This window comes from Quercus lobata, chromosome 9 (assembly GCF_001633185.2).
Source record: "Quercus lobata isolate SW786 chromosome 9, ValleyOak3.0 Primary Assembly, whole genome shotgun sequence".
Classification (NCBI taxonomy): domain Eukaryota; kingdom Viridiplantae; phylum Streptophyta; class Magnoliopsida; order Fagales; family Fagaceae; genus Quercus; species Quercus lobata.
In genome coordinates this window covers 13,759,209-13,779,262 of record NC_044912.1, presented here as the reverse complement: position 1 = coordinate 13,779,262, position 20,054 = coordinate 13,759,209, and the positions used below count along the sequence as shown (strand labels likewise).

At 35.2% G+C, this 20,054-nt stretch overlaps 2 protein-coding genes across 5 annotated transcripts; one reads left to right on the top strand and one right to left on the bottom strand.

Annotated features, from left to right (window-relative positions):
• The first annotated feature begins 2,241 nt into the window (after positions 1-2,241).
• LOC115959818 lies at positions 2,242-7,924 on the top strand. 3 transcript variants are annotated; one of them, XM_031078413.1, is made up of 10 exons: positions 2,242-2,761; positions 3,180-3,266; positions 3,493-4,481; positions 5,145-5,233; positions 5,339-5,442; positions 5,529-5,628; positions 5,941-6,016; positions 6,120-6,231; positions 6,310-6,841; positions 7,175-7,924. In XM_031078413.1, exons 1-10 carry the CDS (start codon positions 2,479-2,481, stop codon positions 7,665-7,667), a joined length of 2,865 nt encoding a protein of 954 aa, XP_030934273.1. In that variant the 5' UTR covers positions 2,242-2,478; the 3' UTR covers positions 7,668-7,924. The 3 variants fall into 3 exon arrangements, with proteins under 3 accessions (XP_030934273.1, XP_030934272.1, XP_030934274.1); XM_031078412.1 differs by having other exon boundaries at positions 2,243-2,761; positions 6,117-6,231; XM_031078414.1 differs by having other exon boundaries at positions 2,672-2,761; positions 3,169-3,266; positions 6,117-6,231.
• A 2,598-nt stretch (positions 7,925-10,522) lies between these two features.
• LOC115960993 (60S ribosomal protein L36-2-like) lies at positions 10,523-12,635 on the bottom strand. 2 transcript variants are annotated; one of them, XM_031080034.1, is made up of 4 exons: positions 12,533-12,635; positions 11,375-11,479; positions 10,944-11,143; positions 10,523-10,777 (listed from the first exon to the last, which is right to left on the bottom strand). In XM_031080034.1, exons 2-4 carry the CDS (start codon positions 11,474-11,476, stop codon positions 10,747-10,749), a joined length of 333 nt encoding a protein of 110 aa, XP_030935894.1. In that variant the 5' UTR covers positions 11,477-11,479; positions 12,533-12,635; the 3' UTR covers positions 10,523-10,746. The 2 variants fall into 2 exon arrangements, with proteins under 2 accessions (XP_030935894.1, XP_030935895.1); XM_031080035.1 differs by having other exon boundaries at positions 11,375-11,482; positions 12,533-12,622.
• Between the last annotated feature and the right edge of the window lie 7,419 nt (positions 12,636-20,054).

The window sequence follows — 20,054 nt, the reverse complement described above, 5'->3', positions numbered from 1 at the left end:
TATGTATCAATATGCTAGTGTAAATGTATTTTTTATAATTCAAATAGTTGGGGCTTGGGAGCTTGTATTTTGAATTTTTCTGTTGAAAATACTAATAGGTATTAACCAATTACATGATTCTTTAGCAGTGTAAACAGTTTAAAAAAAAAAATTGCAGCAGATTAATAGTCAATACTTGTTAATAACTTAATATGTGTGCGTTTAGCTTCAACTTAAAAAGCCAAGTTATTGTACTATTCAGCTTATTTTTACTACTATTTATGGGTTTCATTGCACTTTTTGAAACTATTCATAGGTTTCACTGTACTATTTTAAGTAACTTTTACCTTTATTTACAGTGCTTTCAGTAAAAAGTTTCCAATTTTAACAAAATAAGTGGATCTCGAACAGATCTTACATGTGTCTAAATTCGGTTTGGTTGCTGAATACTTTTTACCTGGGATGAACTTGGGCTTTAGGGCTTTTATATTCTCAGATACTCATTACTTTCTCTTCACTGCACAAAAAGAAATAAATTAACAAAAGAAGGGCTTGGTTCATTGCAAAGATATTCGGATATCATTTCGGATTACCCGGCCCCTCTAGACTATGCCCACCACGTATAGATACAGTTGTGAATGCGACATCTTGAAAAATACCAGATTGGTGGTATTTAGATTTTAAATTGATAACAATCCAAAACGTTAGGATTGATTTGTCTCAACAAATGAATTGATGTCAACATTGTATCCGTATTCGGTAGTTCTGTACTATGTTCACATGTCTCACTCCCAACATGTATCATGCCTTGGGTTGCCTTTTTCGGACATTGGATTTGTCTTGCTAATCCTCCTGAGATTAAGTAGGCATGGAGCTTAGTTGTATGGACCCAAAAATTGGTGACTTGCAGTGGTGTGCAGTCAACCTGCCAAAACCGATCCAATTCAACATAACCAGTTGAGTTTGGTTGGTTTTTGGGGGTTGGTAGGTAGGGTTGGGTTGTGAAATTTTTTTTTTTTTTACAATGAGTCAAGCCACAAGATTTACAAATTCGCCTAACCCGATCCAACCCACCTATGTTTAATATATATTTAAATTTAAAAAAATATATTATACAATTTTATTATTTACTTTTTTGTCCCTCTTCCTAAATAAATCTCAAACCCTAAAAGTTCTCCTCATATAGTTTATGTAGGTTTGATGTTATTCTCAGAATTATTTACATATAAATTTGCTCTTATTTGTGGTGGTGTTGTTCTAATACTCAATTTAATAATAATAAAAAATAATAGTAATTAAAAAAAATGTCCAACTTATGAGTCCAACTAGATCCATGAGGGTTGAATTGGACCCTTGTGATGGGTTGAGCTTTTTTTAACTCATCATGATGGGTTGAGTAAAAAAAAAAACCTTTCAACCCAACTCATACATATCCTTAAAACTGACTTGAAACTACAACAATATACAAGTGAATGAGTGATGGTGCATTATATAATTGTTGGAACATGCCAATAGATACATGGACTATTGATACATAGAAGAAGGCACATTTGATTTAAGGGTATGTTTAATTTTTTTTCTTAGAATCAAGGGTATGTTTAATTTATGGTGAGATTTACTTTTTTCCCATTTTTAAAAGCGCATTGTCAGGAGCCCTTTGTATATTAAAAAGGTCAGTACAACTAGAAATATAAAACACTTATTTAAGGAAAAATATTATAAACACAAAAAAATTGATATATTTATTTTTTAATGCGAAGATAATAGAAAAAAAAATTGAAGCAACAATAAATTAAACTATTTTGAATTGATTTTCGCCATAATAAAATTGAAATACAATTTTGAGAACAATCACAAAATATGCTTCATTACTCATTTCTTTCATCAATATGATATCTCGTTAAAAAATAGATAAGTAATTTTGAGTATATAAAATTTTTCATAAAAATAATATGATTCTACTAAACTTGCCTAAGCTAAATAAATTACAAAAAAATCAATTAGACCATATATTTAAACAAGTCAAAATCAATCTAAAAATTGAGTCACCAGTTCAATTAGTTAGGAATATATTTATATATATATATATATATATAAATGTTTAATAATAAAAATTATAAACTCATGTAATTCAATTTATGGGGAAAAATGTGGGGTTTTTTTTTTTTTTTTTTGATCAAATAAAAAAAATGTGGTTTTTTAAAACTTAGTGGGCATTTCTATTACTTTCCTAGTGTCTAGACTCTAGAGGGTGGTGATTGTAATTTAAGTAGTTAACAAAAAATAAAGTGATAGCGAGAGAGAGTGGAGAAGAAGGAGACACAAACAGAGTCACCGGTAGTAATACATACACAGACACACAGAAAAATCACTATCTACTATCTTCCTCTTCTTCACTATACAACAAACCAAAAACCCTAGAAATCTCAGTTCCTCTCAAACAAAAAATCCTATCTCCTTGCAAAAATCCAAACCCGCGGTTTATCTATCTATCTATCTATGGCTTCAGCCACGTGGTCACCGAGCTCGCTCCAGCTCCGACTAGCTCTGAATTGTAGGAATTGCAGGAAATCCCCTGCGATTCTGGTACGGACGCAGCTGGGGAATCCGGGTCGTCGGATTCGGGTGTTCTGTGTGGCTCAAGACGAAGCTAGAAATGAAAATGGAGTGGAACGGCGTCGTAATGAGGGTCCATTGGTCGGGTCGGATTCTACGGCTAACGGGTTCTCCGGTTGGTCCGAGTCCGACCCTGTTGATTCGCAGAGTAACAAGTGGTTTGGAGGTAATGATAAATTTTTTTTTTTTTTTTTTTAAATTCTCTGTTTGGCTTCTCGGAAAATCCGAGGTATTGAAATGAAATGAAAAGAAAATGTTCAATATGCATATAGTTGAGTTGTGGTGTTTGCTTTGTTGGAATCTAAAAAGTGGAAAAATGTTGGAACTTTATTTATTTATTTTTTTTCTATTATATCTGAGCACCCAGATAGAGAATTTGGAAACTTTGTGAGTTAGTGTATGAATTGGAATGTATATGAGATAGTGTTGAATTTTGTTTGATAATTGTAGCTTTGCGAATGGTGTTGATTGTCGTGTTGAATACATAAACAATAGAACTCGACATTTGTATGGAACAGTGATTTTGGAGTTGTTTGGTATCTTTTGATTGACTAATTAACATTTTTAAAGTAGTTTGTTTTCAGGGGTTGTGGGAGCAGGAGTAGTTGGAGTCATTCTTGTCTCGGGGCTTGCATTTGCAGCGTTCTCGTTGAGTAAACGAAACAGCTTAAGTAAGTTTTCATTGTCTCTTGTAGTCACATTAGTAGGTGTTGTTTTGTTCTAAATGTGCTCTTTTTATAGTATTTATTGTTATACGTCAATGTGGGCTTTGACAATTGTTTCTTACATTTGTGTTTCACTAGATTATGTGTTTGTTAGAATAAATTTCACCAAGTTGTGTCTGCTATCTCACTAGTCTTTTCCTTTATCTATAAATACACGTGTGGCTCTATGTAGAACCAGATCAACACATGAAGCCCTTGACTACTGAGCAGGAAGTGTTGTTGGCCTCTGATGACCAGAATGATAGTGTTAAAGAAGATGGAAATGCAGGTGGCAATGTTCCAGAAGATACTAGTCTGGAAAGCAGTAAAGGTACATATAAGGATTCTTCATCTCCTGAATTTGATGAAACTCCCAGTGAAATTAGAGTTGGTGATGATTCTGTTAGTGGGTCCTCATCAGTACAAGATGTTGAATATGCATCTAATGTTACTGATGCCATTAACAATGCTTCCATTCAAGAAGATTTGCAAAATGAACCAACTTTTGATAACAAGTCAGTGTTCCCTGAGACAAGCTCAGTTTCACTTGATTTTCCTGAATCTAAGAATTTTGGTGATTCTTTTGTTGGGGGTACAGAAGAATTAAGTTCTGAACTTACAGAGACTCCGTTTGATGTCAAACCAACCAATTTGTTAGTCTCTGATGGTAATCCTTCAGATCTTAACACTGAACCCCAGGATGAAATGCGTGATTCTTCTTTTAGTATTATGACCCCAATAGTCAATGAGCCTGTGGCTCTGAATGTTTCTGTCAATTCACAGTCAGATTCAACTTTCAACACTCAAAATTTACCCAAAAACGATTTAGATACTTTAGCCCCACCTTCAACCGAAGAAAGTCCTGACCTGAGCAAAACAACACTGGTCTCAGCTGAGAAGAATAGTTCATCCCTGGACAATCGTAACTATAGTGAAAGTGAGTTATCTGAAAATTCTCAGTCAGAATTCACCTATCCACTTGCAAATGATGCAAATTATAATAATGAGATGAATAGGAGCAGATCAGAATCATCAAATCTTGTGAATTCCTACTCCGCTGCTGGTATACCTGCTCCATCTGTAGTTTCTGCAGCTCTACAGGTGCTTCCTGGAAAGGTTTTGGTTCCTGCAACTGTTGATCAGGTTCAAGGTCAGGCATTAGCTGCGCTACAAGTATTAAAGGTGCTTCTTTGCCCTAATTCATGCATATCATGTTATTTCATAGATTTTATTGCGCCATTATGCATTGCAAAGGTTGAATTGTATATATATCATTTTGAATTTTTGGTCTCTGTTCTCATTTTACTAGTTTGCAAGAAAACTTTAGGGAACCGAAGTAACAATGGAGGAAGCTACTTATCAAAAAAAAAAAAAAAACAATAGAGGAAGCTACTTTCCCCATATGCATCTGGTTGTAATAATTATTAGGAGAGCTTGTTCTCTTCTTTTTCCTCAGTCATGCAATTTGGTGTGTTTGGTTTATTTTTCTCATCTCTAATCGTTTATGAGAATCCTTTGTCACTGTGTGTTTGAAGTGAAGGGATTTTCTTTGTCTTAAAAAAAAAAAAAAAATTGTTTTATTTGAAGAAATAAGTCAGCCTTCCCCCCCCCCGGGCCCCTACCTTTTAATGTTCCTTCTGTTTGTATATTTACTTTGAAATGAAGGAGCCCATTAGACTTCACTTCAGCATCTAGCCAAATGCAGTGGCTTCAGGTGGACCTTATTTATATGGGCTAATAATTGAATTGAATTTTGCACTGTAATTGTCATATAGTCTTCAGATATGTAGATATGAGAAGGCTTGCTATTAAAAAAAAAAAAATTAACATCAGAATGGTATTCAGGTCATTGAGGCTGATGTTCAACCTGGCGATCTATGTACACGTCGTGAATATGCTCGTTGGTTAGTGTCTGCAAGCAGTGCTCTTTCAAGGTATATATTTCTCTCTTTTTTCTATGACCGTGGTATGTAGTGCTTTTTTTCAAAATCATATTTTGTCTAGAATTTTAGAACAAATGACTTTTCTGTTACCTGTAGGAACACAACTTCAAAAGTATATCCTGCAATGTATATAGAGAATGTTTCTGAGCTAGCATTTGATGATATCACACCCAAGGACCCTGATTTTTCATCCATTCAAGGTGAGAATTGGATGTTAAACTTTTGGGTTTAAACTTTAAAGCTTCCTTTTTAGCTTCATAATTTGCAATTGATTTGTGCTTGACAGGCTTGGCTGAAGCTGGACTTATTGCAAGCAAGCTTTCAAGAAAGGATATGCTTTCTTCTTTAGATGAAGAGCAAAGCCCGTTCTACTTCTCTCCAGAGAGGTGCTTACACAGTTACCATGCATGATACTGCGGCCTAATTTTTCTAGATTGCTGTTTTATTTGAATACAAATTTCCATTTGAATTGTACCATCAGTTGGTGGAATTAAAATAACAAGAGCTGCATTTATAGCCCTTAATAAGAGCAATATTATTTTCTTACCAGCTCCTATAGACCATTTTCCTTAGTAATTCTTCACACTGCTTGATAGGTCAGACAGAGGCATATGCTTGGTGTTTCATATTTGTGGCTAAGATACATGTTTCATTTGTTTTATATTTACCTCCATTTTCTTCTACTATCCTTATTGCAGCCCTCTATCACGTCAAGATCTTATCAGTTGGAAGATGGCCTTAGAGAAAAGACAGCTCCCAGAAGCTGACAGAAAGGTTGCTTTTAATTTGAATTTTGGGTTAATATTATTATTTTAGCTTCTCTGTCACTAGTTGTAAATATATTTTTTAATGAAAAAATTGTGCCCATGGACAGAAGCTGCACCAAATTTCTGGTTTTATAGACATTGATAAGATACACCCAGATGCTTGTCCTGCACTTGTAGCTGACATATCTGCTGGAGAACAGGGAATCATAGCTCTTGCATTTGGTAAGGGGTAGTCCCTGACTACTACTTGATAATTTTTTATCTTCATTTCATAATCAATATGTCTTGTTTTTGGGATAGGTTACACACGACTCTTCCAGCCAGATAAACCAGTCACAAATGCCCAGGCTGCTATTGCCCTTGCTACTGGTGAGGCTTCTGATTCAGTGAGTGAGGAGCTTGCACGAATTGAAGCAGAATCAATGGCAGAAAATGCTGTTGCTGCACATACTGCTTTAGTAGCTGAAGTTGAGAAAGATGTCAATGCAAGTTTTGAAAAAGAACTTTCCTTAGAGAGGGAAAAGATTGATGCAGTGCAGAAAATGGCTGAAGAGGCAAGGTGTGAATTGGAAAAGTTTAGAGCTGACAGAGAGAGAGAGAATATTGCCTTGATGAAGGAACGTGCTGCTGTTGAATCAGAAATGGAAGTTCTCTCACGGTTAAGGCGTGAGGTGGAGGAGCAGTTGCACAGCCTAATGAGTAACAAGGCAGAGATATCATATGAAAAGCAAAGGATCAGTCAACTCCGGAAAGAGGCTGAAAATGAAAACCAGGAGATTTCCCGCTTACAATATGAGCTAGAAGTTGAGCGAAAAGCCTTGTCTATGGCCAGGTAAGAAAGTATAATTACATTTCAAGGAGGCAATCATGTTTGGTTGCATTCCAATATTTGATGCAATGATGAGGAAGGTAGTCTATAGTTGGTTTGGCAAATATTAGATATCAATATAATTCATATTTTAAGAAAATATGTTCCATGGATTGATTAAGTGTAGTGATTAACAATTTGAAGTCTTTCATGCTGCATCTACCTTAGTAATAATTCTTGTATTGTCTGGTCTTTGAATGCATGGATGTGAATCGATTATCAACTTGTTAGCTTCATTATGAATTTGTTTATCTTTTATCTAGCTTCTTAATGAGTTTTATTGTTTCTGTCATCCAGGGCTTGGGCTGAGGACGAGGCAAAAAGAGCAAGTGAACAGGCAAAAGCCCTGGAGGAGGCTAGAGATCGGTGGGAGAGGCAGGGCATCAAAGTAGTTGTTGATGATGACCTTCGGGAAGAGACCACTGCTGGTGTTTCATGGCTCAATGCTGGAAAGCCATTCTCAGTTGAAGGGACTGTTAGCAGGGCTGAAAACTTGATGGACAAGCTGAAGGTAATGGCAGGGGACTTAAGAGGGAAATCCAGAGATTTAATCAACATGATCATTCAGAAGATAGCCTTATTAATATCAAATTTGAGAGAATGGACCAGCAAGGCTGGAAAACGAGCTGAAGAAGTACAACATGCTGTCATTTCAAAGGCAAGTATATCAGCACAAGACTTGCAGCAAAGCACTGCAGAATTTAGCTTAGCTCTCAGGGAAGGGGCAAAGAAAGTTGCTGGAGATTGTAGGGAAGGAGTTGAGAAACTCACCCATAGGTTCAAGACATGATTTCTCTCCTCTCTCTCTCTCCCCCAAATAATTTTTTTGCAGTGATTGGCTGTTGAGAAGTCAAAATTGTAATTTTGTTTTTGTTTCCCTTCACTCCTCCCATGTATTAATAAAGGGGGAATTTGGCCTGTACCATCATATACTGAGATGTGTATGAAACACCTGTACTAAGAATTGATTGTACCCGATTGAAAACAAAGAGAGAAACAGAAACTAATGATTGATTGTGGGATAACACAATTTCATTACTAAGATCATTTTTGATGGGGCAAGATGCTATGAAACAGCAATAGAAACAAGCAACACAAACCTGTTTTTGACCAATAATTATTCATGCATCTGGTATATATGCGTCACAAACAAAAAAAATTATGATAAATCATTAAAGATAATTTTAATTAATGATAAATTCTGTCGATCTTTTTGAAATTTGCTATTATAAACTTGTAAAACTTTAATAACAAGACTAGTACTTGAAATGGGCTATATGACAGAAAGGCGTTGTACCCCGTTTAACATTCTTCTCTTTGTATCAGGACAAACAGGTAAACGTACCATTTTTTATGCATATGATATACATTCGTATTTTAACTTTTTACTGAGTTACATTAAGAGAACATGCAAGAATAGAACTTTTTATATGTTACCTATGATATACATGTATTTCACAGAAGAAAATGTGTTTGTTGTAAATACTAAATAGTCATCAACCACACGTAATTGCAACTTAATCTCTTCAGTTAGATCAAGAAGGTCTTCGGATTCGCAGCTGACATTTTCCATCTTTCACTTTTTGACCTTCTGACCTTCAAAGTTCATTGTTTATATATATATATATATATATATATATATATATATAAACATGTTTCTGAATCAGATTAAAAGCAAATGCCATTGTTATTAGAATCTGAATTGGAACATGGATATGAAATTATGAAGATAAATGTTATGTTCACAATATTTTTACAACAAATCCTAACTTGCTATTACTGATGGACAAGTAAATAATCTCAATGGTGGATTCAAATAAAACACCTGTAACCTAAGATTTGTTGTGAAAGTATTGTAAAAATGTTGCAAAAGTAGCACTTCTCAATTATGAATGCTAGCTCAACAGCTCCCATCTACGACTGAGCAAGGACTTAGTCAACCCAACCCACCCGCTCAACCCGAAGGGTCTTGGGTTGATTCAACCGAACAAATTATTATTATTATTATTATTATACAAGATAGAAATTTTAGTCTAATTTAAATCTAATTGTATGTGTGTGAAACTCTCCTATTAACTAATTATTGATTCACTTGAAATGATTTTTTATTTTTTGGATAATTGACTCTTTTGTTTATAAGATACTTTATACTCTAGAACAAACTACGAGAGTACATCAATGAACTCCTCTACATTCATAGCCAAAGACTCCGTTACGAATTACAACCTGAAGTAATTGACATTTGACACCACGCTGACGATGATGTTAACATGCCTCTTGTTAGGATTACTAAGTCGTTGATAGTCCATTGATAATTTGTGAATGAAATCCATCTGAAAACCGGAAATGGAGCTGGATGTGTTACCAAGTTAGAGGAGCTGATTCTATTATTTGAAGTGCCTCCCCAACATCAATGATTTGCACAGTAAAGAGTTGATGGTTGTAGCCAAGGGGATAGGGCTGGGAATGGTGAGAAATGAAGATGGACATAAGGTCAGGAAAGAAGCGTGAAATGGGATATGCAATTGTTAGACAAGTGTAGTTGTTGACTTCTTGTTGTTTGTTTAATGTTGGTTGGGCTTTTCTAGTTATCTACTATTCTTCCCCCTATCGTTTTCTGTAGGTTTCCATTCAAATAATATTGCCGATATCTTGTGTAACCCATTACTTAAATAATATTTCCATTCAAACAAGGGAAGGCTGATCCAAGTTTGGTAGAAAAGCAGCATAGTTTCAGAGTTGCTGCAGTAGAGGTGTGATAGTTAAAGACCCGTGTAATTGCACCCCAGTGAACTGTCGAAGTCTTATAGTTGATATGCTATAACATTTTCCTAGTAACAAATGTATTGTCATCTTTACATTGTAGTACTTTGTGCATAATGTTTGTTGCAGCTTTTGAAACTTAGCTTTATAGTAAGTATTATCTGATATGTGTTTTGCAGGCAAGGGTATATATTCCAATTTATCATGTGATTCCTAGTTTTTATGTAATTACTAGTAATTCCTCCAGAATAATAGCCAATTCTAATTACTAATAAGTAACAATGCAAAAATTCAACCACCTCATCCTGTAACAAAGAGAAAAATGATATGATGATTATATGAGAACATCAGGAAGACGACCTTGAATTTTCCCAGTAACAGCAGTGTTCTGAATCAGAAATGCAGAGAAAAATGAAGTCATTAATTCCAGATATGATAACATATTTTGACAAAACAATCTTAGTTTCATGACTCCACAAACCATATTATGTGCATACTAATGTGTCCGTTTAACAAAGGTTATTTTTGCCAACTTATTTTACCATTCAACTTATTTTTGCTATTATTTATATATTCTTATATATTCTACTATGCTTTTTGATACTATTTATGAGTCCCATTATACTATTTTAGCTAATTTTATCTTAATCTACAATACCTTCGGAAGTTTTCAATTTCAGTAAAATAAGCGAATGGGACACTAGTTGTTTTTACCAGACACTAGTTTTTTTTTTTTTTTTTGGGTGGGGGTTGTGAAACTTCACAAATCAGTCTAGTAGTTTCAAGTAATAATTAAGATACACCTAGTATTTGGGCAAGAATTAGAAGCAAGAAAATCATTTTTAGCAATGATGAGAAGAACAGTTTTAGCAAACAGGCACAAAAGCTAACTGTAAAACAACATTAATAAAAGATCAATGTCCTACCATAACAGTAGGCCACATCTAAATTCTGAAAAACAAAATAAATGGGAATAAAGTACTTAGCATTCTCAAATCTCATTTGAAACAAGACTTAAAAATTCAAAACAGCCTCACTAAAGAGATTGAATAAGCTGAACACAACTCTAATAACAAGACCCTCTACTTGAGATTGAGGTAGTAAGATCACTTTTTCTTTTCTCCACCTCCACCAGACCTGCATGCAAAATTCCATAAACGAAAATAAGAGATTGTGGCTAAAAATTCCAAATCCCAAACTATATCATGAGTACCAAGTTACAAAAACAATGCTCAATAAAATTATTGTAGGCTGAAACAGAACTCAGAATTTAAAATTTTTGGAGGCTTGATAATAGACTTACCTCATCTTGCGGAGTGTGTTAGACATTTCCTCACGCTTCTTCTTTGCCCTCTTGTGAGTGCCCAACTTTCTTTTGGCAACTTTCAAAGCACGCTTATCCTTTCCAACTTTAAGAAGCTCAGTGATCCTCTTCTCATATGGTGCCAACCCAGCAACTTCCCTGATCAAGTTCCTCACAAAGAGGACTCTTTTACTGGTTTTCTACATTTAGTAAAAACAATGGAACGAGATCATATTAACAGGTAATGCCATGTAAAAATCTTAAAGTTCAGATTTAAATGCACAAAAAGAAATCATAACCCAAGGCAACATCTTCCCTAAGATAATAAAATCAATGGCCTATTTTGCTTTAACAAGTCCCACAACTTGGAGGTATACAAACAATGAAGATTCAGACCCTATAAAGATATGGATGGAACAGAATCAACTTACTCCTTTGCGATCAGAGGGACGAGGAGCCAATTCTTTCTTAGTCACAATATGGCCTCTATTTGCGCCCACACAGAGGCCAGTATTTGGCTGTTTTGGAGCCATTACCTGCTAATAAAGTCAAAATTCAAATAATGTATAATCAAACCGAAATCACAGCATTCTGCACCCACAGATTTGACACATTACATTCTGAAGTTATTTACTGTAATCAGCCAATTTTGAACGAACATTTAACTGCTTAGAAAATCACAATTTTTTTTAAATGTTCATCTACATTAAAGCCTTCTCACTTATCAAACCAAAACAAAATTACAAATGACTGTACATGCAAATTTGCTTCATTAAAACCTGAAGTTATTCATTATGATTAGCTGATTGTGTCCATACATTAAGCTGAGATTTCTTGACATTCAATTTCAAGGGTACATTTTGGTTATAATAACATTTATCTCATTCCGTTATCATTTCCTATAATCAATGAAGTCTTTAAACTATATTAATGCTCTTCAACAAGCAAATTCATTGATTTATAAAGGTAAAAGTAAAACCTCTCCAAAAATATAAGGGAATTATTTTACATATAGAAAGCTTTCATGAACAAAACCCAGTTGGGTTTTCAAAAGAATAACATATATCCTTCTTATAAATCTCAGCAAAAAACAAGTAGCAACCCTCATTCAACAAAAAAATTTGCCATACCGACTAAATCCCCAAAGAATCTTTCATTAAAACCATATAAAAGAACAAATACTAACATGGGCTCTCATATATATTCACAAACACTTGGAATATGCAAAACTCAGATCCACAATACAATAGCAAGCCCTTATACATATGCAAATACAGACTTATTAACACACTAACTCTATACCTAAACAAACACATATGAATACAAAAACCATGAACTCCAAGCAACACGCACACAGACACACATATACATATAAAATAAAGAATTTGAAATCTGGGTTTTGTATTGTCGATGGAAAATGAATGAAAGAAAAGCAAAAACAATATCATCACCTAAAAATATCAAAGATTCAGAAAGTGTTCTGTGTGATTCAATGAATGAGTGAAAGTGATCGATTATGCTAACAGATTAACATGTTAGAGAAAGCTCAATGAGAGAGAGAGAGAGAGAGAGGGCTAGGGTTTTGTTACCTTGAGCTTGGAGGACTTGAGGCGGGTCTGAGAAAAGAGGAGCTAGGGTTTTCAGGGTTTGGTTGTGATTGGATTTATATACGAACTCGGAGGAGGAAAATGGAAAAAAGTTGAAGGGCGATTTCGTCAATTCGAAAAAAAAGGTCCATGGGCTTATATGCGTGACAGCAGGGCTTCAACACTGAGTGTGGGCTAATGAAGCCCGTTAATTGTTGTAAATAGTTTTTTTTTTTTTTTGGGGTAAATAACAACTATCATAGAACTAAAGAGAAGCTACAGAGTTATGAGGACAAATCCTCTCATAATACACACCAGTGCAATCAAAAAATAAAAGCATAGCAATGTCCACAGGCAAATTATTAAAAACAATAAAGTCTTGTTGGATTGTTGGATGAATGGGCCCTTCTTAGTTAGAGCGTTCGTGTACTTGTTGGCTTTCTTAAAGCAGTGTCATATCTTCATTTGGGGAATTAGGCCCACGATGGTCCTACAATCCATAATAAAAGAATAGTAATTACTATCAAGTTTGTCAATAAAAAACAAAACAAAACAAACCATTCTTCATTTGGAATTTCATATTGGGGGAGAGAAAAACACACCTTTTGTTAGGGTAGAGAGATTTCATAATTTGTACATGGTTATTAGTTGTTCACATGATACTTGTCTTGTACTACTGAATCATTATTAATATTGTAAGGACACGATTTCGCAACGAACCGTAGCAATGTTGGGTTCGCACGTAAAATGGCACAAACAATATCATTTGTAGAGCGTGGGTTTGAAAGGCTAGGCCTTGGTCGCCAGGCGGTGGGTTTTTCGTGGTGTTCATGCATGATTAAGTTTTTTTCACCCCTGGAGTCTTTCTCCTGGAGGTGAGCTGGAAGACTCTGGTTTTTGGCCATTTTTCTCAGCCCTCCTTCTAGATTACTTACTTTTTCTTTTATACTAGCCTGCGTTCACTGTCTTTCGTCCACGTGTAGGGTCAACCTTTCCAAGACTGATACTTGTCCTATCAGCCCATACCCAAAGTCGTTGGGGGTGGTTGTAAAAGTCGAAGAATACGGCTTTGTCAGGTGCAGAGTATTGAATGGCAATAAGGGCAGCTTTCCCTGGATATTTTAGATTTTCTTTCAAGTTTAGTCCTATACCGTTTTTGCTCCTCTTTCCGGTGGGACTTTGGGTCTGCCGAGGACTGAACTGTCCTCGGCTGTATCCCAAGGCTATCTTGTGCTTTATATTATCGAGCTTGGACCATAGCCCTCCTCGGCTTGGGCCTTTGGATTCCCCACGGGTAAATGGGCCTGGCCCATAAATTATTTGGGCCCCACAATAGCCCCTCAAAACCCTGCTGTCCAACATCTTGGTTGGAAAGGGGGGTTTTGGTAATACCGAGCCTTTATTATGACTCATTTAATTCGGCCTTTCACTAATGCTAGCGGTTCTCCATCTGCCCAGGAAATGTACCGGTCTACGAGACATTCTTTTGATTTTACTCCTGACGCGTTCTCGCCGTTTGGTTATCTAAAACGCGCTTTTAATGACTTCTATTTACGAGACTATTTAAATTCGACGGTTTGTTTGATGAGGTGGGGAAGTGGAACGGACACATCTTTGTTTACAGATTCTTTTGGAAACCTGGACAAATTTAATACCTTCCGTTTTGCCCTTCCTATAAGAAGACAAGTAGGAGGTTATCGCTCTCGTACAGAGACCCTTTTTATCCTTCTGAGATCTGAAATCCTTAGCCTCCCTTAGCGTTTACTTTACCCCCTAGTTATACACTAAATCATAATACGTTCACCATAACAACGAGTAATGAAGGAACCATACCCCCCCCCCCCCGGTAAACACCATGTTCCAATAAAGTTCGTAATGGCTCGGTCAGGGCAGGGATGGCAAAGACTCAAAATCTATCTCACCTTCCTTTCAGCCAAAATCCGAAGCAGGGGCTCGTCACGTCAAACCTTCGGCGTGACTGAGCCGAGAACACCCATTATCAGTACCAACCGCTCTCTCATGAGCATATCTAACATGGCACCAGTGTGTTAGGAGTCAGGACTGAGGCAGGGACTAAGTGCCCCTGCTTCTTCCTCTCTTCGTTCACTGGTACCTCCTTTTGCCTCTCTTTCTTCTTCCTTCCATCACCAGATCCATCCTGGTGCTTTTCCTTCTCCCTCTTTTGCTCCTTTTTCTTTCTTTTCATCTCTTCCCTCTTCTTCTCCTCCTTATTTTCATTCATCTCCTCCATCTTCTTCATTCATCTCCTTCATCTTCTTCTGAAGAAGGTCATTCTCTCAATATGGGCGCCACTGATGCAGAGTTTGGAAGGACTTCGGAGACGAGTTTAAAAAGACATCTGACTGTTTACTTATCTGTATTACTGTTTTTTTTTTTTTAATTGTTTTGGCAATCCACCTTTTGTATAGGCTTGTTTAAGCCTCTCTTTGTACGTTGTAATACATCTTTATATTAATGAAAATTGTTATCACTTTATTTCACATGTTCTATCTCTATATTTCCGAAATGATAACGCAATGAATAGACATACAATCTTGTGAATTCTTTTTATTTTTGAACCGTGGCCGACGTCTAGGACCAAAGTCCCAGTTAATAGAAAGATCTTGCTCTGTACTTATAAAAACAATCCGGTTTAATAATATTGAATCACCCAAATGATACTTAGGGCTGAAACTCCCATTAGGCAGGAAAAGAAAGGACATTATGATGGGTCTACTGAGTTGGCCTGGCACAATACCGCCGACCTTAGAGTACAATACTTGGGGCCATAATCCATTTTCCAAGAGAAATGCGCTATTATGTATTTACAAGTGCTGTTCGACACAGTAATATAGCATTTGAATCAATGACACCTAGTGCCAAAATACTTGCTAAGAAAGAGATATCACCATAACTTTAATAGAATTGTTTGGCACAACAATGCCGACCTGTGAAAAACGATACTTACCCCGAAACTAGTCGAGATGATAACTGAGTGCTCGATGCGGTGTAGAAAGTAACCATTTGAAGACATATCACCTGCAAAATAAACAGCCCCCCTAGGCTGCTGAATAGTGGGGCGTTTCACCATCTTCTTAACACTCCTATTGATATTAACATTTTACCGTATTTGAGCCAAGGATTGAGTAACTTAGAATTTTTATTAAGTAGCCAACCTTACGAAACTCAATCTTTTTCTCATCTAAGTAGTTGGTTTCCCCATAGGCTTGAGTCCGAGGACCATGCAATGCCTTGGTTCTGTCCAAAACCCAGTTTTCTCATCCAAATAGTTGGTTTCCCCATAGACTTGAGTCCGAGGACCATGCAATGCCTTGGTTCTGTCCAAAACCCAGTTTTCTCATCCAAGTAGTTGGTTTCCCCATAGGCTTGAGTCTGAGGACCATGCAATTGCTTGGTTCTGTCCAAAACCCAGTTTTCTCATCCAAGTAGTTGGTTTCCCCATAGGCTTGAGTCCGAGGACCATGCAATGCCTTGGTTCTGTCCAAAACTCAGTTTTCTCATCCAAGTAGTTAGTTTCCCCATAGGCTTGAGTCCGAGGACCATGCAATGCCTTGGTTCTGTCCAAAACTCAGTTTTCTCATTGCGTGGGACCTTGGCTTTAGGGGAGTTAGCTCCTCGGCCGAGCCCCTAGAATTATCCATGCGATTAACGCTACCAAGCGTAGCCCCTAGTCAAGAAGCATAGCCCCTAGCGGAACTTTATACTAAAACTCTATAACCAGTTGTTAGAAATGACAAAGGAACTCTCTCGACCTACCACCTATGCCAACACACAAGCCTTTCCCACAGACGGCGCCAATTGTAAGGACACGATTTTGTAACGAACTGTACAGTATTGGGTTCGCACGTAAAAAGGCCCAAACAATATCATTTGTAGAGCGTGGGTTTGAAAGGCTAGGCCTTAGTCACCAGGCGGTGGGTTTTTCGTGGTGTTCATGCATGGTTAAGTTTCTTTCACCCTTGGAGTCTTTCTCCTGGAGGTGGGCTGGGAGGCTCTGATTTTTGGCCATTTTTCCCAGCCCTCTCTCTAGATTACTTACTTTTCCTTTTATACTAGCCTGCGTTCACTGTCCTTCGTCCACGTGTAAGATCAACCTTTCCAAGACTGATACTTGTCCCATCAGCCCATACCCAAAGTCGTTGGGGGTGGTTGTAAAAGTCGAAAAATACGGCTCTGTCAGGTGCAGAGTATTGAATGGCAGTAAGGGCAGCTTTCCCTGGATATTTTAGATTTTCTTTCAAGTTTAGTCCTATACCGTTTTTGCCCCTCTTTCCGGTGGGACTTTGGGTCTGCCGAGGACTGAACTGTCCTTGGCTTTATCCCAAGGCTATCTTGTACTTTATATTATCGAACTTGGGCCATAGCCCTCTTCGGCTTGAGCCTTTGGGCTCCCCACGGGTAAATGGGCCTGGCCTATAAATTATTTGGGCCCCACAAAAATATCAAGTTCATCTAACTAATTGTCTAAATCATATTATATAATTATGACATCATCAAATTCAAACAAATGATATGTTGAATTCAATTTTTTTATTTAATAAAAATAAATTAATGCAACGGCATTTCGTGATTGCTATGGTTATATAAAATATTAAATTATCTAAAAAATTACTATCTTGTTTTGGTAAAAGAAAAAATGCTTTTTTTTTTCCAATTTTTTATCATTACGAAAAATATATGAGAGATTCAAAATATAAAATCATTTATCTATCAAACTTCCCATCTTAACTCTATTAAATAAAAAACCATATTAACTTTATATTTTAATTTACTTTCTTCTTCTCTTAGGGGAGGAAAAAACTACGTTTCTTTAAATTTGAACTCACTTGACATGAGTCTTGTAATTCAATTCGGATTTTTTAGTGTTTTCCAAAAAGATGTATGTAAGAGGCAAAATTTTAGGCAAATTATAAAATGTCATATCAAAAATTTAGTGACAAAACTATTTATATATTAATAGGCAAAACTTATAAAAAGTTCAATTAGAATCCAATTTTGCGTCATATGTCTATATTTACATGGGGACCATACTATAATTATCTACTTAAGTTTGTGTCATGTGTCCACTTAAGTTTTTTAATCTTTTTTTTATTAAATTTTTTTTAATCTTTGTGCCAAATGAGTTCATGAGTGCAAAATACTAAGAATCTAATATTAATGAACTATACATTAAAAAATAAATAAAAAAAAAACCAATCACATATGCTCAATAAAAATTACCATACAACAAAGATCACCACAAGTTCTATCTTATTAAAAATTAGGAAAAAAAATGATCATAAGTAGTATTAAATTTAGGTAAGAATTTTAATATGTGACTAATACATTTACTTTTTTAAATAATAATTTGACTAATTATTATATTTTTGTGATAAAAACTGTGTTTAATTTTAAATACATCCATTCATTTGCATGGGTTACATGCTAGTTCCAAATTAATATATTATTAAATTAATTAAATCAAATGATGACATGTGTCATCCAAATTGATATCACATTGGCATATTGAAATTTGCGACGTGTCATTTGGCTCACAAGATAAAGATAAATTTTCTATTTAAAATTAATGGATAATTATTTTTATTAAAATAAATGAATAAAATACAGATAAACTTTCTATTCAAAATTGATGGATAATTATCTTTATCAAAATAAATAAATAAAATAGAGATAATTATTTATCTTTGTTGATTATTATCTTAATCAAAATATGATCTTTATCCAAACAGATAAATAGAGATAATTATCTCTAAGCAAAATTTGAGCCTATAAGAGTCTACTACATTCCTTTAAGCATATCAATTCAAAGTGGAGTTTATCCTCTTAAACCACTATAAATACAGGACATTCCCTCTCATTTTCAATACCAAGTTTTTAAGAAGCCCAAGCTTTGGAGAAATTCTATTTCAAGAATCTTCGAAGAACTTGAATAACATTCAAAATACTTAAAGAACTTGAAGAATAACAAATCTCTAACAAGCTCAAAGCTAGATTTGTTGTGAAGACCGTTCGATCCATTTTCCAACCAAAGTCAAGAAGATTTCTTATTCAAGTCAAATTCAAAGAAGATAGAATCAGAGGATTATTCTGTTGTAAAATAATCAAAACAAAGATTTTACTTACTACTCGATTAATACAAAATTATATTTGTAGAACACTTTTCAATTTGTTTGATTTTCAAACTTTGAGAAATGTTGTGTTTACAATGTCCATAGTTCAAATTCTCTTTCCCCAACTTACTATGTTTCTTTTATTTCATTCAAAATGAGTAGTATTTAAAAAAAAATGCATACTTTTGAGATTGAAGAATGAACAAACTTGAATATTTGATAAGCTTTTGACTCTAATATGTCATTATTTGTTTTTATTATAAATTAGGGATGACAATGGGACAAGATATTGTCGAATCAGAAGTGTCTTGTTCCATCTTTGAGGCAAGAGTAGAGTAAGTAAGAGGCAAGGCAAGTTGGAGGTATTTTAGGAGATAGTAATCGAATCTTCATAAAAACAAATAAATGTAGGACATTTATAATAAATATTAAATTCTATATAAATTATTTAAATATATGTTAATAAAGAAGAATATATTAGGCTAGAAGTTGAACTTGATGCATCTGTAACAATTTCCCTAGTTATTAGCAATATCAATTCTAATGTGGATCTTTTTGGCTTTATTGATCATTACAAGGATTTGCTATTGCAGCTGCCTCAAGTTAAGATGTTTCATTGTTTCAAAGAAGCCAACTGTTGCGCTGATGCCTTAGCTAGACTGGGATCATCCCAAGATAATGTTTCTTTACATTTTGTATCCCCCCTCCTCTGTTGTACCCCTTGTGTATGTTGATTTGTTAGGAATGTATCGTTCTAGACTCTGTCCAACTACATGTTAATTTGTTGGGAATGTATCATTCTAGACTCTGTCCAACTACAGTTGGGGACAATGTTGGTTAATTTATAGAGGAGTGCTACATTCACAACTTTTTTCACAACAAATCATTGGTGGTAAGTAGTTATTGGTTATAATTTGAATTTATAACTTAAATTACTTTTTTGACTACCCATAACAACTCACCACTTAAAATTTGTTGTGAAAATGTTATGGACATAACATTTTTTTAATTTATAATATCTATCCTGTTTAAAAAAGAAAAAAGAAAAATATATATATACACATTCGGGTGAAGCAAGATTAGGCAAGCAAATCTCATCCTTGTCCCATCACCTCTTTGAGGCGAGGAAAACTCACCTAAGATAAAGGAAGTCATATGAGGTAATGAATCTCCACTATCATTGTGTAAAACCCCATATTTTATGAATATGTATTTTTGTGAGCTAAAATAATCATCGGTAGTTTTTAGTTCATCACTCATAAGTCCTAAGTTTTTAGTTGATCTTGCCGATACAAAGGTTTTAATAAAATTGAAATTAGTGTACTAATTTGGAATATATATATATATATATATATTAGCTCCAGTTTGATGCGTGGTGTGATCCACAAATGGGG

Coding starts and splice junctions, on each gene's coding strand:
- LOC115959818 (XM_031078412.1), top strand. CDS start 2,479: ATGGCTTCAGCCACGTGGTCACCGAGCTCGCTCCAGCTCCGACTAGCT. Junction 2,762..3,179: donor GAGTAACAAGTGGTTTGGAG/GTAATGATAAAT, acceptor GTTTGTTTTCAG/GGGTTGTGGGAGCAGGAGTA. Junction 6,842..7,174: donor AAAGCCTTGTCTATGGCCAG/GTAAGAAAGTAT, acceptor TCTGTCATCCAG/GGCTTGGGCTGAGGACGAGG.
- LOC115960993 (XM_031080034.1), bottom strand. CDS start 11,476: ATGGCTCCAAAACAGCCAAATACTGGCCTCTGTGTGGGCGCAAATAGA. Junction 11,144..11,374: donor GTCCCTCTGATCGCAAAGGA/GTAAGTTGATTC, acceptor TACTAAATGTAG/AAAACCAGTAAAAGAGTCCT. Junction 10,778..10,943: donor AACACACTCCGCAAGATGAG/GTAAGTCTATTA, acceptor TTTTGCATGCAG/GTCTGGTGGAGGTGGAGAAA.